Below are 17,792 nucleotides of genomic sequence, written 5' to 3'. Positions count from 1 at the left end.
ACAAACTGTGGGGGATACTGTGGAAGAAGGAACTGGTGTGAATGAGAATCACACAACAGAAATGAACAATAGCACTATGCATCCACATATCTATATCTATATAGATATACATATATATATGACATATTCACATATAAAAAAGCATGAATCAGTTACATGTACATAGTTTGTTATTATGTTAAGATGACCTGAGGTGACTTTCATTAAACTAAGCTCCATTAACCATTGTTATTTCATCTCATGTCATTTTTCCTTACTAAATAAGGAAGACAATAGTTTGTGTCTTTTTATTTTAAAACAGTAAGACATTTAACTTAAGGTTGGGAAGGGAGTGATGCAAAGCCTTGGAGAATCCTGAAAGGGTAGAGGGAGGTTCTACAGGTTGGTGGGGAAGAACAGGCCATGCCGTTCTCTTGAGTTTAGCCCAGGATGAAGACAAACATCCGTGTCTTCCTCACGATCCCTCACTTCATTCTTAGCTCTCAGCAACTGCCTCCCTTTATCATCTACCTTCTTGAGTTCCTCCCTTGAATTTAGCACTTTCCCCACACTAACAAACTGACTGAACTCCGATGACCCATCTCTTTCTCTGAGTAGCCAAGCACTGGTGAACGCAGGTGACCTGCCATCCCAGAGAGGTCCTGAACCACTCAACTCTTTCCCCCTGAGATTAGGAACACTTGGGCAAGCAGCTCCCAGGCAACCTGATTTCACTAAATTAGAATTCTCCCTAAAAGCCCAGTACCTTACATTGAGATGATTCCCCTGGTACATAGAATATACTTTAGATTCCAGAAAAGTTGTGTTTTCTTTGGGTGTGCTAGCCCAGCAGTTCACATGCTCCTTCCAGAGTGAGACACAACAGAGTACACTACTCCCTAAGTTTTCAATAAATAAGTGAGTGGGTGACCCATCAAAAAAATCAACTCCCTCTGCTGCCTCTGTGGCTGTGAAATTGAGTACACAAATCGCACTGTGAAGTCAACTTGTTTTCAATGGAAATAGAGTTGTTAACGTTGAGGGAGAAGAAAATAATCTACGGTTGGGCCAGAAATGTGTCTTCCACACTAATACTCAATACACACATGAATCGAGTAGCCTTAGTCTCGAACCAGCCTACTGCACCAATGCCCAAGGCTCTGTTTTATACCGATGTTCTTCAACCTCCTAACAGTAAGTTAGGAATTAAAATGTGCCAACAAAGCCTATGGGTCCTCTTCACTATAATTTCCATCTCGGCAACTGTCAGGGCACGGCTTTGCTAGCTGTGAAAACAAACTTCCTTGAGAAACATATTCTTCTCCTACATAACCCCAGTTCTCCAATTTCATTTCCACTGCACACGGTCAACATTAGCTTCAAGCATTCGTTTTTCTTAACTGTTCAGAAACATTCACTATTTATTTCACCAAATAAATATCTTACACAATACACACCTTGCCAACAGTTTCTTATGCCTGATGAATGTTCAGTGAACGTTTTAAAAATCTAGCCTAATAATTAAAACCAAGAGAATTTCCAAGCCATACTGTTAGATCCTACTGAGTTTTACATTAGGCTTTCGGACTGCAAAATGTCTACAGCTAATATCGTCACTGGGAGAGTAGCTAGCAGAAACCAAAGCATGAAGAAAATAGTCCATTAGGAAGCAGTTTTAGAAGGTTTTCCACAGAAGTTACTTCGAGGGTGTTTGTATTTTATTGCCCGACAGCTTTCTAGCTAAGATCAGCAGTCACGTTCCCAGGATTTTATTGTCCAATGGAAACACGGAGCATCCAGGAGAAACCTGGAAATGCTCTATCACAGATGCTTTCAATACCGATGCCGTCACGCTGACGGACACCTGGAAAGGCCAGTCAACGCTTTACTGAACAATATAAGAAGGCATCAAACATTAGCAAGACGGCATAAAGCCGAGTGTTTCCATTTCACAGCACTAGAAATAGTCACAATTGGAAATGACCTTGACAGGGGAGAGAAAAAACCAACAACAAAGAGCAGGGTAAGGTCACCATCACACAGTGATTAAGAAGACAGAAGAGAACTTTCTAAGTCACTAAACTCACCGATATTATACTGAACTCTGGCACTGGGCATTTTCTTGTGCCGTTAAGAGAATTTAGTAGGTTCACTGGATTGACTGACTTCTTTGTTAATCTATTTGCATGGGTTAAGACCCTGACTGACATAAAACACAACCCCAAAAAAATGCCAGACAGAGAGCGCAATGAAAGACTGACTGATGTATGCTTTGGGGTACAGCCTATCCAATAAATGTGCCTGGCCAGCAAAGAACCCATTGGCAAAGATTTATTATCGGAACAAATAGATTCTAAAAAGACTTGAGTACAATCGAACCTGCTGTAGGCATTCACACTTAAATACAGCTTGCCCTAGCTAGCTCAGTTTTCATTTACTCTTTTAGATTCTTTCCATAAGTTCCCTTTTAGAATAATCAACAAGTAAAAGCAAGGACGTAGCATGGCATTTGCCATTAGCGCGTAGTCCTTCGAGTCACGCAGGAGAAAGCAAAGTCTGGCCTACCACTCCAGGATAACCGCTAATTCATGTGTAAAGGGACGGAAGTATGACAATAAAATATACTATTAAGAGAAAAGTAAAAACCCATCACCTAAAATAAATTATCACAGCTTAATTACATGTAACACGTGAAGAGCAAGCTTGTAAAGTCAAGGGCAGATGTGGAAAGGATTGTAAAAGTTATACCTCCGAGTTCTTTTACATTCAAGATGGCATTCTGGAATGGCACTGCCTTTATACTAAAACCTAAAATTAGAAAACAGAAAGAGAAGAATTAGCAACTCGACTTTTACATTGAGACACTTAAGATGGTCAGATCCTGTGTTTGGGGAAAACTGAGGCTGGCTCTCCATAGCTCATATTTATAACAGAAACTTATCATTTCCAAGGGGAAATAGGCTTATATTCTCTTTCACTATTCTGAAACATCATTTAATATTATAGTCAAATATAATACTATCCCCTTCCCTTCAAAATACTGCCCTATTCCTTAGCATATAACAATTATGCAGTTTTTTTTACCAATTAGAAGATAGCCAAAAAATGAGAAATTTCAAAGAAAATATGGAATCTATGGGGCCTAAGGATTTAGTTCTTAATATATTACACTTTTTTCTCGTGTATAGTCCAGGAACTAGTGATAAAACAATTAAATAGAAACTATCTTATATTTGAATTTTCTTGTATTTCACTTAAATACACCTATATTTCTCTTTAAAAGTAAAATTATAAATAATCATTTATACACAAATAATTTTACAAAGAATATCATAAAACAATGATAATGTTCAGAGAATATAATTCTAAACTAACAGCATACTTAGGGTCTAACTACTCATAGTGAAGGCAACCAATTTAGCTGGAACACATAAGAACGTACATATACAGTTGGGCAGTGTTGGTGCACACCTTTAATCCCAGCAGGCGGATCTCTGTGAGTTCGAGGCCAGCCTGGTCTACAAGAGCTAGTTCCAGGATAGGCTCCAAAGCTACAGAGAAACCCTGTCCCAAAAAACAAAACAAACAAACAAATGTACATAAATACATACACAGACACTGGATATTTCTGAAAGAAACAAGAAACTGGACTAGCAATGACTTGAGAGAGAACTGGGGACCTGGAAGCCTGAAATAGATTCTCTTGTTTCAACTGAGTACCTTTGCCACGTACTTGTTTTCTTCTTTTTTCTTTAATTTAATACTTGTTGTAAGGAGACCCCACTTGTTGGTTCCCGGCAATCATACAGAAACCATATTATTTAAATCACCACTTGGTCCATTAGCTCTAGCTTCTTATTGGCTAACTCTTATATATAAATTTAACCCATCTCCATTAATCTGTGTATTGCCATGAGGCTGTGGCTTACTGGGAAAAGTTCCGGCATCTATCTCCGGTGGGGCTACATGGCTTCTCTCTCACTCTGCCTCCTTTCTCCCAGCATTCATTTTAGTTCTCCCCACCTACCTAAGTTCTGCACTATCAACAGACCAAGGCAGTTTTTTTACTCAAATGGTATTCACAGCATACAAAAGAGAATCCCTCATCAAATAATAAAATAGTAATTTTAATAAACTTAATAAAAGAACAAAATAAAATAATCTTTTAAAGCTAATTTTTTGGTAGTTTCAGGGTATGGCTTTATCATGAATAATTACTATGAAATAGTTGTTTTTCACAAAATTACCAGTAAGGAAGAAAAACATACAAATATTTTCACTTCAGATATCATGCTTGGTGATGAGGAGAGTAGAAAGCTCTAATAGGCACACTGTAGGTAAGAATGACCACATGGCATTGCTTTGCCCAGCCTATCTTTCGTATGCCTTCTCTCCACGTTCTCCCAGCATTTTGATAAGCTAGAAATTACAACCAATCATTACTGCTGTTGTTATTATTATTATTATCTCACTTATTATATCCTGAATACAGTTTCCCCTCCCTCCCTACTCCCCAGTCTTTTCCAAGCACCTCTCTTCTCCCCTAGATCCACCCCTGCTTCTGTCTCCCCTCAGAAACAAGCAGAACACCCAGGGACGTCAACCAAAGACAGCATAACAAGCTACAATAAGATGCGGCAAGTAAAACCATATCAAGGCTGGACTAGGCAACCCAATGGGAAGAAAAAGGTCCCACAAGCAGGCAAAGGGGTCAGAGACAGCCCCCAGTTCCCTCTGTTAAAAGTCCCACAAGAACACCAACCTACTCAATCATAACATACAAGCAGAGGACCTAGATCAGACCCCTACAGGCTCCCTGATCTCTGCAAGTCCCTGAGTCCCGGTCAACTGATTCTGTGGACCATGTTTTCATGGCGTCCCTAACATCTCTGCTTCCTTCAATCCTCCCTCCCACTTCTTGGGAGAACTCCCTAAACTCCACTTAATATTTGGCTGTGGGACTCGGCATATGTTCCCATCAGTGTGGATGAAGTCTCTCTGGTCTCTGACAACAGTTCTGCTAGGCTCTGGTCCAGAACACTCTGCAGGCAGGACAATCTGTAGGTCAAAGGTTTTGTGGCTGAGGTGGTATACTAATCCCTCCACTTGAGGCCTTGTCTGGTTAGAGAAGATAGCCTGTTGAAGTTCTGTGTACCCCAATACTAGGAGTCTTGTTAGGGTTACTCTTGAGGATTCCATGGGGTTTCCATTGCACTGGGTCTCCACTTTGCCCCCCATAACGACCCCAATTCCAGTTGTTTCTCCCAGTATCCCCCACCACTGATTGCTTTTGTTCTCAACCCCACCCACTGCCCGTCCACTGGTGAAACCTATTCTATTTCCACTTCCCAAGGAGATCCTTTCATTCTCCCTGAGCCCTCCTTGTTACTTAGCCTCTCTGGGTCTATGGACTGTAGCATGATTATCTTATCTTATACTTTACAGTTAGTATCCACTCATAAGTGAATACATACCATGTTTGCTTTCAGGGTCTGGGTTACCTTACTCAGAATGGTTTTTTATTTTCACATTCTATCCATTTGCCTGCAAATTTTATGTCTTTTAACAGCTGAGTAATAATACTCCATTGTGTAAATGTACCATATTTTCTTTATTTATTCTTTGGGTGAGGGATATCTAGGTTGTTTCCGGGTTCTAGCTATTAAAAACAAAGCTGCTATGAACATCGAGCAAGTGTCCTTGTGATAAGATGGAACATCCTTTGGGCATATGCCCAGGAGTGGTATAGCTGGGTCTTGAGGTAGATTGATTCTCAATTTTCTGAGATACCATCATATTGATTTCCAAGGTGGCAGTACCAAACTGTACCAGTTTGCATTCCCACCAGCAGTAAAAGAGTGTTCCTCTTGCTCCACTTCCTCGCCAACAGGTGCCGTCAATTTGTTTTGGATCTTAGTCATTCTTACAGTCCCATTTTGAAGGCAGCATTTGACAATAGTTGAAGAACCGACTTTGGCATCAGACAGAACTAGACACATTCCAACTCTTCCAGTGTGGGCAACCTACTAGGCTTAGCTTTCTCATTTGTAAAATGGAAAGACAGTATCTACTCCCCAGCCTTGTCATGGGATGACATGATGTAGATACTGGGTCTATTACAGGTTAAAAGAGCAGAAAGTCACTGGATCTTTATGAGAGAGAGAGAGAGAGAGAGAGAGAGAGAGAGAGAGAGAGAGAGAGAGAGAGAGAGAATGAGTGTGAATCCTGTCCTGAAGTGTTGGTGTGTACCTGGGCCTACAGCAAAGCCTCTCCAGGTGTCTGGCCTCTGGGAAATCAGGGACAGTCAGTGCCAATCACAATACTCCTACAGGCACTGAAATTCCCCTGCAGGAAATTTGGATGCTTGAATATATCTATCTACCTTACATGGATATTCTATGGATTAAACAGCAATGATTGTGAAATCCTGGAAACAAAAGGCCTCTGCAGATGCTCAACAGTCTATTAGTGGTTATGTCCAAGGCAACTCTCAAGAATGGATTTTCCAGAGAGGCAGCAGGGCAGGTCCAAACTTTGAAGAAGAAAGCTATGGAGCACGCCAGTAATGTTTAATTGGCTTTGATTCTTAAAAGCTGACAACAGGCGGGACTCAAAAGAGAAGTAACATCCTAGAAAGGCCACAGCCATATGCAAAATGCAACTTTAGGCATGCATTAATCCAACAGGCAGGTAATGTGACTGTTACTATCTTTTAACTCTTTGCAGATTCTCCATAATTAACTACAAAAACATCAACTGTTCACGTTAAATAAAGTAACCAAGTAATCTTATTTATAGGCATATAAATGTTTCTTAAGAATACCCATAAATGCTTTCTCCCCAGAATGAACATGTGAAGCTAGATTTATACTGCAAATGCATTCAGGGTCTCCCATACTATGGTCCCCATATCAGTCTTATATTTAGCTCTGGTAATTGTTGCTCAGGAAACAAAGTCTAGATCATCAATGTAGAAAACAAAAAAATGAGTTTTTCATGGAAGAGAAACAGTATTTCTCTATCTTGGTTATTCTAAATATTTGCGAAGACTAAACAGCAGAGCTAAAAGGGGAATGTAACATTTTCAGTTCAAAGATATCCAACCAAGAAGAAAAGAAAACCCACACTCCATGTTATTTCTCTTTACAGTGGGTTGGATGGATGAGGGTTAAAGACGTTAGGAGAGTCAGAAAAAGTCAAATCATCAAAACCTGTCCAAGGATGGCTTTAAGAAATCAAAGCATGGGCTATAAAGAGTATAAAAGTCTGGGTTCAAATCTTGGCTCCATCCATAACTAGCTGTTGGATTTTATCAGGAAAGTCTTCCAGATATATTTTGTTCATGCATGTACTTCCACATTCCAGGGTTGCCAAGGATTTTCAGCTAGTTTACCTGTTGTGGGAACCCGATGGCACCATAGGTGCACTGTCCCAAGAAGGAAGTGAAGCTAAGTGCTACACTGAATACTGAACCAAGGTCTTGAACAGAATCATGTAGTGCTTCGAATCCTGCAGGCACCAGTGAGCAGGTAGATTCACACTGATGTGTTTACTTTTGAGCTAGAGATGCTGGTTCTAACAGTGCAACTTGTGTGACTCATGAATCCACACATTTATTTTCCTTTGTGTCTATTAATAATTTGACATGAGCCACCCAAATTAATTTTTTCAAAGCTAAACAACAATGCTTTTTTTTTTTCATTGGCACAAAAATAAGAGCATGAGTTTAGAAAGCCCTTCATGCTGGGAACTATTAATAAGACCTGGATCATGGGAAGGAAGTGGTAACTTGCAACTGACTAGGCCCTGACAGCATGAAAGACTCCTGACCCTTCAACTGAGTCCTACTATGGCCTCGCTGAGAGTCTGTGCTGATGTAACAAGACACGCCCTCCTGGTGCACAGACCCACCACCAGTTGCAGGACTTTGGCCTTAAATCCTCAACTACAAAATGAGCAGACTAGATTAGCTCTTGAAGATTTCCTCTAAAATTAGGATTCCATAATTTATGGTCAACACAGAGGAGGAAATAATAGTAACAGCCGAGTCAAATCTTAATGGCCTCTAGTGCTTGGCTGCAGACCTCAAGGGTAGGTCTCCCTGAGCACCATCCAAAGAGCAGGAGGGCCGAAGCCTAAGTTGCCCACTCATTTTTTCCTGGCATATCTAAGCTACATTAGCAAGACTGAAACCTCCCCTATGATTTTAGCCCCACAAATTTTAATAAATGTATGACTTGGTAACTCTTTGGGGAAATAATTGTTTGCTTAGCCTCTCAATGTTTTGCAATCCCTAAGTCTAACAAAACCTGTAATACAGGGGAGGTGAATTTGAAAGTTTTGTACAGGGAAAGCATTCCTGGAAGTGTAACAAAGCTGGTTTGGGGAGGAAGGCTGGTCTATTTTTATTCATCATGCGCTACACATAAATGTTTTACTTGGGCCTGCACCCCAGATCCTCGTCTCCCCCTCCCCCAAGCCTGCACAAATGCACTCCGATACTTGATGTGTGCTTCTGGAATTCCTGGATCCCTCTAAAGAACGACTGAAGGGAAAGGCATTCCAGAGATCTGGTGGTCTTGACCAAGACCAAAAGCATTTATTTATGCCATGACAGCTTTGTGATGTTTGGACAAAAATCCAGCAAAAGTCTTCTCAATAGAATTTCAACATCATAAAAGGAAATTTAATCTACCGACATTTAGAAAGCACAATCCTTTCACAGATACCAAAATCTACTATTTAACTTGTTTCTCTGGTTAACCCATGTGCAGCTAATACTGAAGTTGTTTTAAACACTTCATTCAACTTCTTGGGAACTTTTTCTGTCTTCCTTTCAAACTGTCATGATCTTTGGTCACTGGCAATTTTTCAAGAGCAAAAATATATGTGTGCAGGTATAGATCCAGAAAGAGATTTTCAACATTCTTTTTTCAATTCAGAGTACTTAGTTTTCTCCCGCTAATTCTTGAGCTCTATCAATATATATTATTCTGAGCCTTTGCATCCCATTCTTCTGATTCAAAAATGGAAAATCAGTGAATAATCTACAGCCTAACAGCTACTCTTAACAAACTAGCACTAGGTCCACAGGTAAGGTGCTGGCTCACACAGAACTCGTAGGTTGCCAGGCGAGGCGCTCACCCAGGCACAACTAACTTGCTTTTGTTTTCAGACCTCAGGAGAAGCTGCCCAGCTTCTCTCTCTCTCTCAACAGCTCCTGCTTTCTGGAGGATTTCTCGGCCCTTTGAGTTTTGACAACTTAAGTATCTTTTAAAAATTATGTCAAAGCTGAAAGATGGTTGAAGTTAACGATCCAATAAAATTTGGATTCCCTTTCTTCCTGGAAAAAAAGCAGGCGTGCTTGCTTTGCTGAAACTGGGTGGACCTGCCCTTCTCAGGGATTGCTATCAATTCCTAAGAAACCAGGCTTAACAAAGACCCTCTTCTTAATTGTTGAAAACAATTATTTCATCTTAATTTGATTTATATTTTCAAAATGTTACAAAAGAGAAATAATCTAGAACAATAAAATTTCCTCATACCACATCAACAGAGCACATTATTATTATTATTATTTTACATATTCATTCCCAGTTTACATTCAAATGCATGTTTCTATAGCCTAACTTTTAAAAATGAATGTGAATTTAATTTTTTCATTTTCTTCAACAGAAGACATGTATTTCCCAATCTCAACCATTTCAATTGAGGTTCCAAATTTTATTTAACAAGCTCCCTTGCTTTAGGGCATTTGCATTGCTTTAAAGTTTTACTTATACTCAATGTTGCAAGGAATTGCCTTAAAGATATGGTTTCTTTTACATTAGCATCTTATGACAAATTACCAGTTGTGCCTGCAGTAGGCCTGCAATTTCTATTTCTTAATATGTGAGAATTTTTTATAAGAAATTAATGTTGGAAATCTTAAATCTCATCAGGAATTTCACAGTTTTTCATTTACAGATATTGAAAATTAAATCTATTTTCTTTCTGATGGCACTGGGGACTGAAACTGTGGTTTGAGGCATGCTAGAGAAGCACTCAACTACTGAGTAAAAGGCTTAGCTCCAGACTGAAGTTTCCGTGTAAAACTTTGCATTCCTAGGATAGATGTAACTCCGTTATAACAGTCTACTGATATGTTGTCATATTTGATACTTTTAGATTTTGTTTTGAAATTTTGCATCTGTGTCCATGAGGGATGATTGACTTGTAGCCTTTTCATAATGCCATTATCTGATTTTACTATCAGGTTAATGCCGATTTTATAAAGGAAATGTTAAGCTTCCATTCCTGTTCACTTTTCTAGAACATAAAGAAAACTGGTATTTTTTTTCCTAGTCAACTGCTCCCCCCCCCCCCGACACACATACAATATTTGGCAGGATCCATCAATGATGCCAATTTGAAGACTGCTTAATGATAATTTTCAATTTCTTTTTTTTTTTAGTAAATTTTATTAAATTATAAAAGTTTCCATTTCCGCCCCCCCCCTCCCAACACCCTCCCACTCCCCCCACTCCCCCCCTCCTTCCCCTCCGTCCCCCAGGGCAGTCAGGGTTTCCTGCCCTGTGGGAAGCTCCAGCTCCCTCCCCCTCCCTCCAGGTCCAGGAAGGCGAGCGTCCAAACAGACTGGATCCCCAAAATCCAGCATATGCAGAGGAAACAGGTCCCAGTGTCATAGTCAATGGCTTTTCAGAAAGACCCCGGGCCAGCCACAGTCAGAGAATCCGGCCAGTAAACAAAGAACTATCAGAATTCTCTACTTCTTCTTGAATGTGACTGCAAGGTTTGTCTTTCAAAAAAGAGTTCACTTCATCCAAATGATCAGACTCACTGGCAGAGAGCTGGTGTTAATAGTCTCCTCTTACCCTTAAATAATGTGCATTGTGCTTTCATTGGTAAAGGACTGACAATTTATATCTTTTTAAATCCTTTCTGATCTTGGTAGCTAAGCCATATCAATTTTATTCATCTTTTAAAAATAGAAAAGAGTTTCTGGTTTCATTTATCCCTTCTATTATTAATTAGCTTCATTGGGTTTTACTTTCACCTTTATTATTTCTTTTCTTCTATTTAGAATCTAACTGATTATTTTAATTATTTTGATTATTTATTTTCTTTTGTTTTCTCTTTGGAGAAGCTAAGACCAATGTTTTGTGGCTTGCTTGCTTACTTGTTTTCTTTTCTTTCTTAAAATTTATTTATATGTATGAATGTTTTGCTTGCATGTCTGTGTACTGTGTACCACATGCATGTCTGGTGCTAGAAGAGGATGGCGAATCTTCTAGAACATGAGATATGGATGGCTGTGAAGGACCACGTGGGTGCTGGGAAATGAACCCAGGTTCTATACTATTACAAATGTTCTAAACCCCTCAGCCATCTCTTCAGTCCCAAGTTCTTTCTTTTCCAATACCAGTGCTCATTTCTATAAATTTCCCCCAAAGCTCTGCTTTGATAGGTGGGGTAGGTAGAGAGGAGGAAGGGGAAACTGTGGTCGGGATGCAAAATAAATAAATTTAAAAAAATACAAATTTAAAAAATACCAAAAAAAGAGGCATATCACAAATTCTGATAAGTTGTCATTTGGTGCAAGATGAATTATAGTTGCTCTTTTGAGTTCCCAATTCAGGGGCTATCTAGAAGCAAATTAGTTTTCAAATAGTTGGAAACTGTCTCCTAAGGATGTTTTTCTTAATGATTTCTAATTCAATCCTATGACACTGGCGGGCCTGTCCAACACATAGTCTGGAGATCACATACAGCCCAAACTTACTTAAAACACTGTAAGATTTCTGAGTGTGTAATATTCGCATGGAGGGGGGGCTCAATCAACTCCATTTTGTGGTTCCTCTGCATGAACTTTGCAGACAACAATGTTTAAAGCCTGGACAGTCTGAAAACACATTTAGTATCACTGGAGTCGATCTAAACCAGCTGATATTTGTTTTATGTATTACAGTAGATAATTATTTAATTCAGTACATGTTCAAAAGTGCTTGGGAAGAATGACGTCTTCTGTGGTTGGGTGAAGTGATATGTAAAAATTAACCAGGTCCTGTTGGTGACCATGTTGCTCAAGTCTGTTATGGCTAAGCTGAGTGCCGCCCCACAACTATCAATCTGTGAAAGAGAAATTTCTCATTTTAACTGTGGGTTTGTCTACTTCACTCTGGTGTCTTATCATTTTTTGTTCGGTATATTTTGAAGATCTAGTGTTAGGTACATAAGTACTCAGCTTTCTTGATTAAAATGATCCCTTCATCACTATGAGATAAACTTTGTTCTCTGCATCCTTTGCTCTGAAGTTTACAATGTCTGAGATTGACATAAACACTCTAAGTTTTTCTTTTATACTATTGGACTTCTATAATTTTCTATTCATTTACTTCAAGTTATTTGTATTTATATTTAAAGTTTATTCCCTAAAGTCAATACTCAGTTGGCTCATTTTTTTTAACTTGGTCATAATTCAGCCTTAATTGAGGAGCTTAGGTCATTTACATTTAATTGTTGTTGGTGATGTTTGACTATATTACCTTGCTACATATGCCCAGTCTGTTCCTTCTATTCCTGTTCTCCTTGTCTTTGCTGCTCCCCCTGTTTCCTGACTGGGTGATCCGCCTGATACTCTTGATGAAAACTGTTTGGTCTGTGCTGTGCTTTTCACTTTTACTTTTTTAATGTTTTCATGGGAGTAACTGCTTTTCATTTGTTTTAAGAGGTTAAATCAGCTCTGATTATTATACTTGGATGAGAATCAGAAAGCTTTAATTATCCATGGTTTTTCTATCCTTCCTTGAGCCCATTCAGGCTTTTCTTTATTCTCAGATGATCATGATATCTATAAAAATGCTCACAAGACCTGTTCTTATTGAAACAAATGTCCATAACACTTTCTCCTTTTCTGTCTTGAAAAAAAAAAAAAGTTCATGTGTAATCTTTCAAATCAGCACTTGGGAGGCAGAGGCAGGGGGATCTGTGAGTTCGGGGCCAGCCTGGTCTACAAGAGCTAATTCCAGGACAGGCTCCAAAGCTACAGAGAAACCCTATCTTGAAAAAAAAGAAAAAAAGAAAAGAAAAAAAAAGCAAAGAATCAAGTAGTAATGACTAGAGCCTGTATGAGTCATCACCCTTCTTCCACACTGCTACATACTGCTTCCTCACTCCCTGGGTGGCCTCCATCCCCACCATCTACTAAGACCATCGCTGTCAGCGTTCATCATATTGCTACCAGAACCCAGGGCCCTTTTCTCAGGCTTTCAACTTGACTTTTTGACTTTTTATTTCTTGCTTGTAACTGACTTGTATGATAGTATGTAGTCACGCTTGGATTAAGATTCTTTAACAAGGGGGCTGGAGAGGTGGCTCAGAGGTTAGGAGCAGCGGTTTCTTTTCCAGAGGTCCTGTTCAATTCCCAGCACCCACACTGTGGCTCACTTATCTGAAATGGGATCTGATGCCCTCGTCTGGCATTAAGTTGTACATGCAGATGGAGCATTCATATTCATAAAATAAATAAGCTTTAAAAAGGGAGAATGGCAACACAAGCCTTTAATCCCAGCACTCAGGGAGGCAGAGACAGGCAGATCTCTGTGAGTTCGAGGCCAGTCTGGTTTTCAGACTGAGTTCCAGGACAGGCTCCAAAGCTACACAGAGAAGCACTGCCTCGAATTCCAAAAAGATTCTTTAACAACCACAGACGGAGGAATGTAAGTTCTCAAGGGTGGGGATGTGCGTCTGACTTGTTAACTGATGCAGTATTACTGCCTAACTCGGTGGAGGACACACACACACACATACACACACACAAATACTCACTATGTAATGGATGAAGGAAATGGAGCTAGTGCTTAGCGCCCCTCGCTCTAATCATTATTTCTAGACTGTCTCACTCAAAGCTACATTTCACAGGTCTCCAGAGCTGTGCCTGCCACTCTAGGTTCCTTCTAGACTGTTACTCCAGCGTTTCAAACATTATTAGATGTCCTACTAACAACAAAACATTGGGATGTCCCAAGCCAACCTTCCCAGTTTTCTCTTACTGCCTGTCATGGTTTTTCTACTTCTTTCTACAGTTTTCCCCAAGCACCAATGTGCTTCAGTCATTATTGAATTTTCTTTTTCCATCACACAATATGACTGCCACTTTCACAGTATTGATTACACGTGCTCCTAACTCACCATCCCCACGTTATTATCTGTTGGCTCACCTCTCCATGTTACATGTGTCCCCAACAACTTTTCGATTCTCTAGCCTGGGCAGCAGCACTTCCTACAACACTGTACCATGAACCTGGACCAGTAAGATGTTGGTGTCTCTGAACCAACTGTTTCAGATTCCAAATGTCCTTGTCCCAGCAGTCATGGCTTAGAATCCTGTCAAGTCAAGCACTTTTCAAATGTAATGTTCACTCGTAAGCTTTCTTTGATCTCCCGATCTAGAAATCACATGTTACTTCCATGCCTATACCATCAAGTACACATCACAGTATCCCAGCGCAGGACCTGGTGTATAATAAACAATCAAGTGAGAACCATTTTACCACTTGAAAACTTATCTTCCAAACCCATGATAAAGTTCTTGATGGCAAGAAACACTAAGGAGGCCTCCAAAAAGGCACTGGGCCAAGGTCAAGATAGCCATAACTCATAGAAGTTTGATATCCAGAGCGTTAGCCAACTTGCTATCTCACTCATCAGGAAATCAACTAACCCAAATGCTGTGATTGGTTCCAGCAAAAGGAAAATACAAATTACCCAATAACTTCATGAAAACAAATATAGGGCCCGTTAAAGTTTACAAATAAATTACAAAATTTATTTGCAGATAAGTTTTACATTGTAATTCAAAGCTGCTTTTCCAGAAACAGTGCGAGATGATGGCTGGCAGGTGAAGAAGATGACACAGTTTGTTGCTCTTACAGCCACTGCGGAGGTGACTTGGCTTACAAGGAATTACGAAGCTGATGGTGTTGGTATAACCTCAGAGCACATTATTCAAAAGGTTTAAACTTTCAGAGATAACCACTAAGTAGATGCTTAATCAGAAATCTGAGGTCTTCGATATCACTGAACTTCATTTGAAAACCTTCCTTGGCATTCCGCCACTGTGTCTGGCTATGTCAAAATGAATATATCACTATACCTTACTCAGGTGATTTAAAAATCATATAAATGATTCTTCCCTATCAAAGATATTACGATGCTCAGAGAGGGTAGTTTAGGTAAACAGACTATGTAAATTAAATCTATTACCATTTGCTTATTCATACAACAGATTTCTATATCTATGTCCAAACTTTGTGCCAACCTCTGTTTACGAATGTCAAATAAGACATGCTGTCTGCCCTTGGTAGTTTAGGAAGAACTAAGAGGCAGACAGGTGAACAAAGCAGTTGGCAGGCACTGACTGGAGGACTATGGAACTGGGGGGGGGGGGTGAGGGTGAGGAGGGAGGACTAAGTGTTGTTTATAGGAAGAGGGAGCCCTGTGTCTATGCACCAGCTCCATGTTCACCTTCTGCAAATTCACCACTAATTATTCCTAACGCCTATCTCACTCACCCTTTACTCTAGATATATACACACATGTATTTCTACACACATGTATTTCTTTAGAGACCCATTGTCTTTTTAAATCTATAATTCTAAGGTCTAAAACGTTCTTGAAATCTTCACTTTTTTTCTAACTTAGTCTTCTCTAAACCTGAGCTGAACTGTGTGAAGTTCCCAATCACCAATATTTTTCCTACTTAAGAAACCCTGGTGAATGATTTCATCACCCGCCCATCAGCTAAGCCAGAAACTGACTCACTGTTGGCTCTCCTTCCTTGTCCAAAGCCAACTGATTACCAGGCCCTGCCAGCTCCGTCAAACACTGCTCTAGCCATTCTCTGCTCTTCGTTTGTCCTTTGCCTCACCTAAGGCCTTCATCACCTTGTGTGCTATCATCATCATCCTCTGCCTCTGCCTCCAGCAGCGCTCCTCACAGTTCATGCCCCAAACATGGCCGGCCTCATCCTTCTCAGATGGACATCAGAGTGTGTGGTTTCCTTGCTCATAAGACTCTGAAGTCTCTGTACACTACAGATAAGGCTCACATTTCCGAATCTGGTGTAAAAAATTTGCCAAGACTTGGTCTCTCCCTTATTATTTGTCCTCTGGCATGCCATGAAACAAAATACTGAAGCACCGGGTTACACGCTGATCAGATGGGAGAGGCCACAGACGCACACAGGACACTGGCAAGACTGAGCGACAAGGAGGAAAGAGAGACAGATGCTCGGCACAACACCCACCTGTGGTCGACACAACGTTCTCCGGGCTTTCGCTGCAGAGCTTGGACAACAGACTGCTCTTCCCAGAGCCTGTGAGGCCTATGCAAACCAAATCATATTCTGGGCGCGCAGGGGGTGGTCCCTTGCAGCAAAGCGCTCGAAAACACTGCCAGAGAGAGAAGAATATGGAGACAGACCTTAGTGATATTTCAAACAACTATACATATAGGCAGGTGTAACTGAGTACCGCACCAAGTTTAAGCAGGGATAGGGTATCTTCAAGTGGCGACACCTGGGTTATAGATAGCACTTTGGCAAAGCAATCAACACTCCTATCAGCAGCCATGAGACATGTCTATGCTGCCACCCTGCCAGCTATGGCAGGAGCACTGGGCATAGGGCTCTAACAGCATCCCCTAGTGCCACCACTTGAACCTATCCATGAGGAAACTACGTAAAGTCAGCCTCAGAAGCATCCCATACCATACCTAGTGTGTTTTCTAAAACACCACTGTCTCAAAAGCCAGGGCCCGAGGAGTCACTCGTGGGGAAGGATCAGAAGACATAATATGAACTGCAGCGCATCTTAGATTAGATCCTGAGTTGGGAGGAAGAAAGTGCCATAAATGACATTATTGGGACAATAGTGAGGACTGAATATAGACTGCATATTAGATAACAGTGTTGCATAAGGTTAAATTTCCTGAATTAAATAACTGTGCTGTCATTATGTAAGGGAAAGTCGTTGTTCTGTGGAAGCACATGCTGAAGTACTTGGAGGTGAAGGGTCTTGAAATCTGCAATTAACTGGCTCAGAAACAGTCTAAGTCTCTTACTCTCTCCACCCCCATCTGGTGGGGAGTGTGATAAAGCAAATGTGGAAAAACACGAACCAGTGAAGCCCTACAACTCCGCTCTAGTCCTGGAACTTTTATTTGGGGCAGAGGCTGCTGAGCATTGAACTCGGTCTTGCACATGCCCAGTTAACGATGTGCCCCTGAGGTTTTACTGTTCTGATGTCGGTCCAGAAGCAAAGGCACCTTACATCACTAAATAATCTGTGTTACAGCTAGGCCTTTCTTGGCCTTTGCCAAGGGTAACTGACCTCAAAGTTCTACACACATACAGTTTCTGAGTCATACAAACTCGTTTGGTCTCCACAAGTAAAGACAAAGGGAGCCGACTTACAGGTTATCATTCACAAAGTGTTTGATGTTTCAATATACCTGATATCCATTTATGATGCTGACTACAAACCAGCTCTCCAGAGTCTAAAGTAGTCCCAATATTTGATATGAACATTAATTCATACAAGAAAGAGACTAGAAATAAAATGTGGGAGGGAGAAAGACTCGGCTCATTTGATTGTCTGAACCCATATAGGAAAAGACCTACTAACCTTGTGCCAATTCCTCTTATCAGACACAGTCTGAGTGCTACTTGGCTTTCACACTCAAGCCTGATTATTCCTCTCCTTCACTTCTAACATCTGAACAAGTCTAGTCTATATGACCTCAGAAGCACCTCT

The 17,792-nt window shown here is 40.4% G+C and overlaps 1 protein-coding gene across 5 annotated transcripts in view; it reads right to left on the bottom strand.

Moving 5' to 3' along the window:
* Arl15 (ARF like GTPase 15) overlaps positions 1-17,792 on the bottom strand; it is a 360,415-nt gene that overhangs the window by 220,804 nt on the left and 121,819 nt on the right. For all 5 annotated transcript variants that reach the window (XR_015735001.1, XM_087896893.1, XM_048443043.3 and 2 more), the window contains exons 2-3: positions 16,286-16,430; positions 2,728-2,787 (exon numbers count right to left, since the gene is read on the bottom strand). Coding sequence is in view for 4 of the 5 variants with exons in the window: in XM_087896893.1 (XP_087753019.1) it covers positions 2,728-2,787; positions 16,286-16,430 (205 nt within the window). In the remaining variant the exon portion in view is untranslated. The remainder of the gene's footprint in view (positions 1-2,727; positions 2,788-16,285; positions 16,431-17,792) is intronic.

This window comes from Myodes glareolus, chromosome 15 (genome assembly GCF_982192425.1).
Source record: "Myodes glareolus chromosome 15, mMyoGla1.1, whole genome shotgun sequence".
In the NCBI taxonomy this organism is placed as follows: Eukaryota; Metazoa; Chordata; class Mammalia; order Rodentia; family Cricetidae; genus Myodes; species Myodes glareolus.
This window is presented reverse-complemented; position numbering and strand designations above follow the sequence as displayed.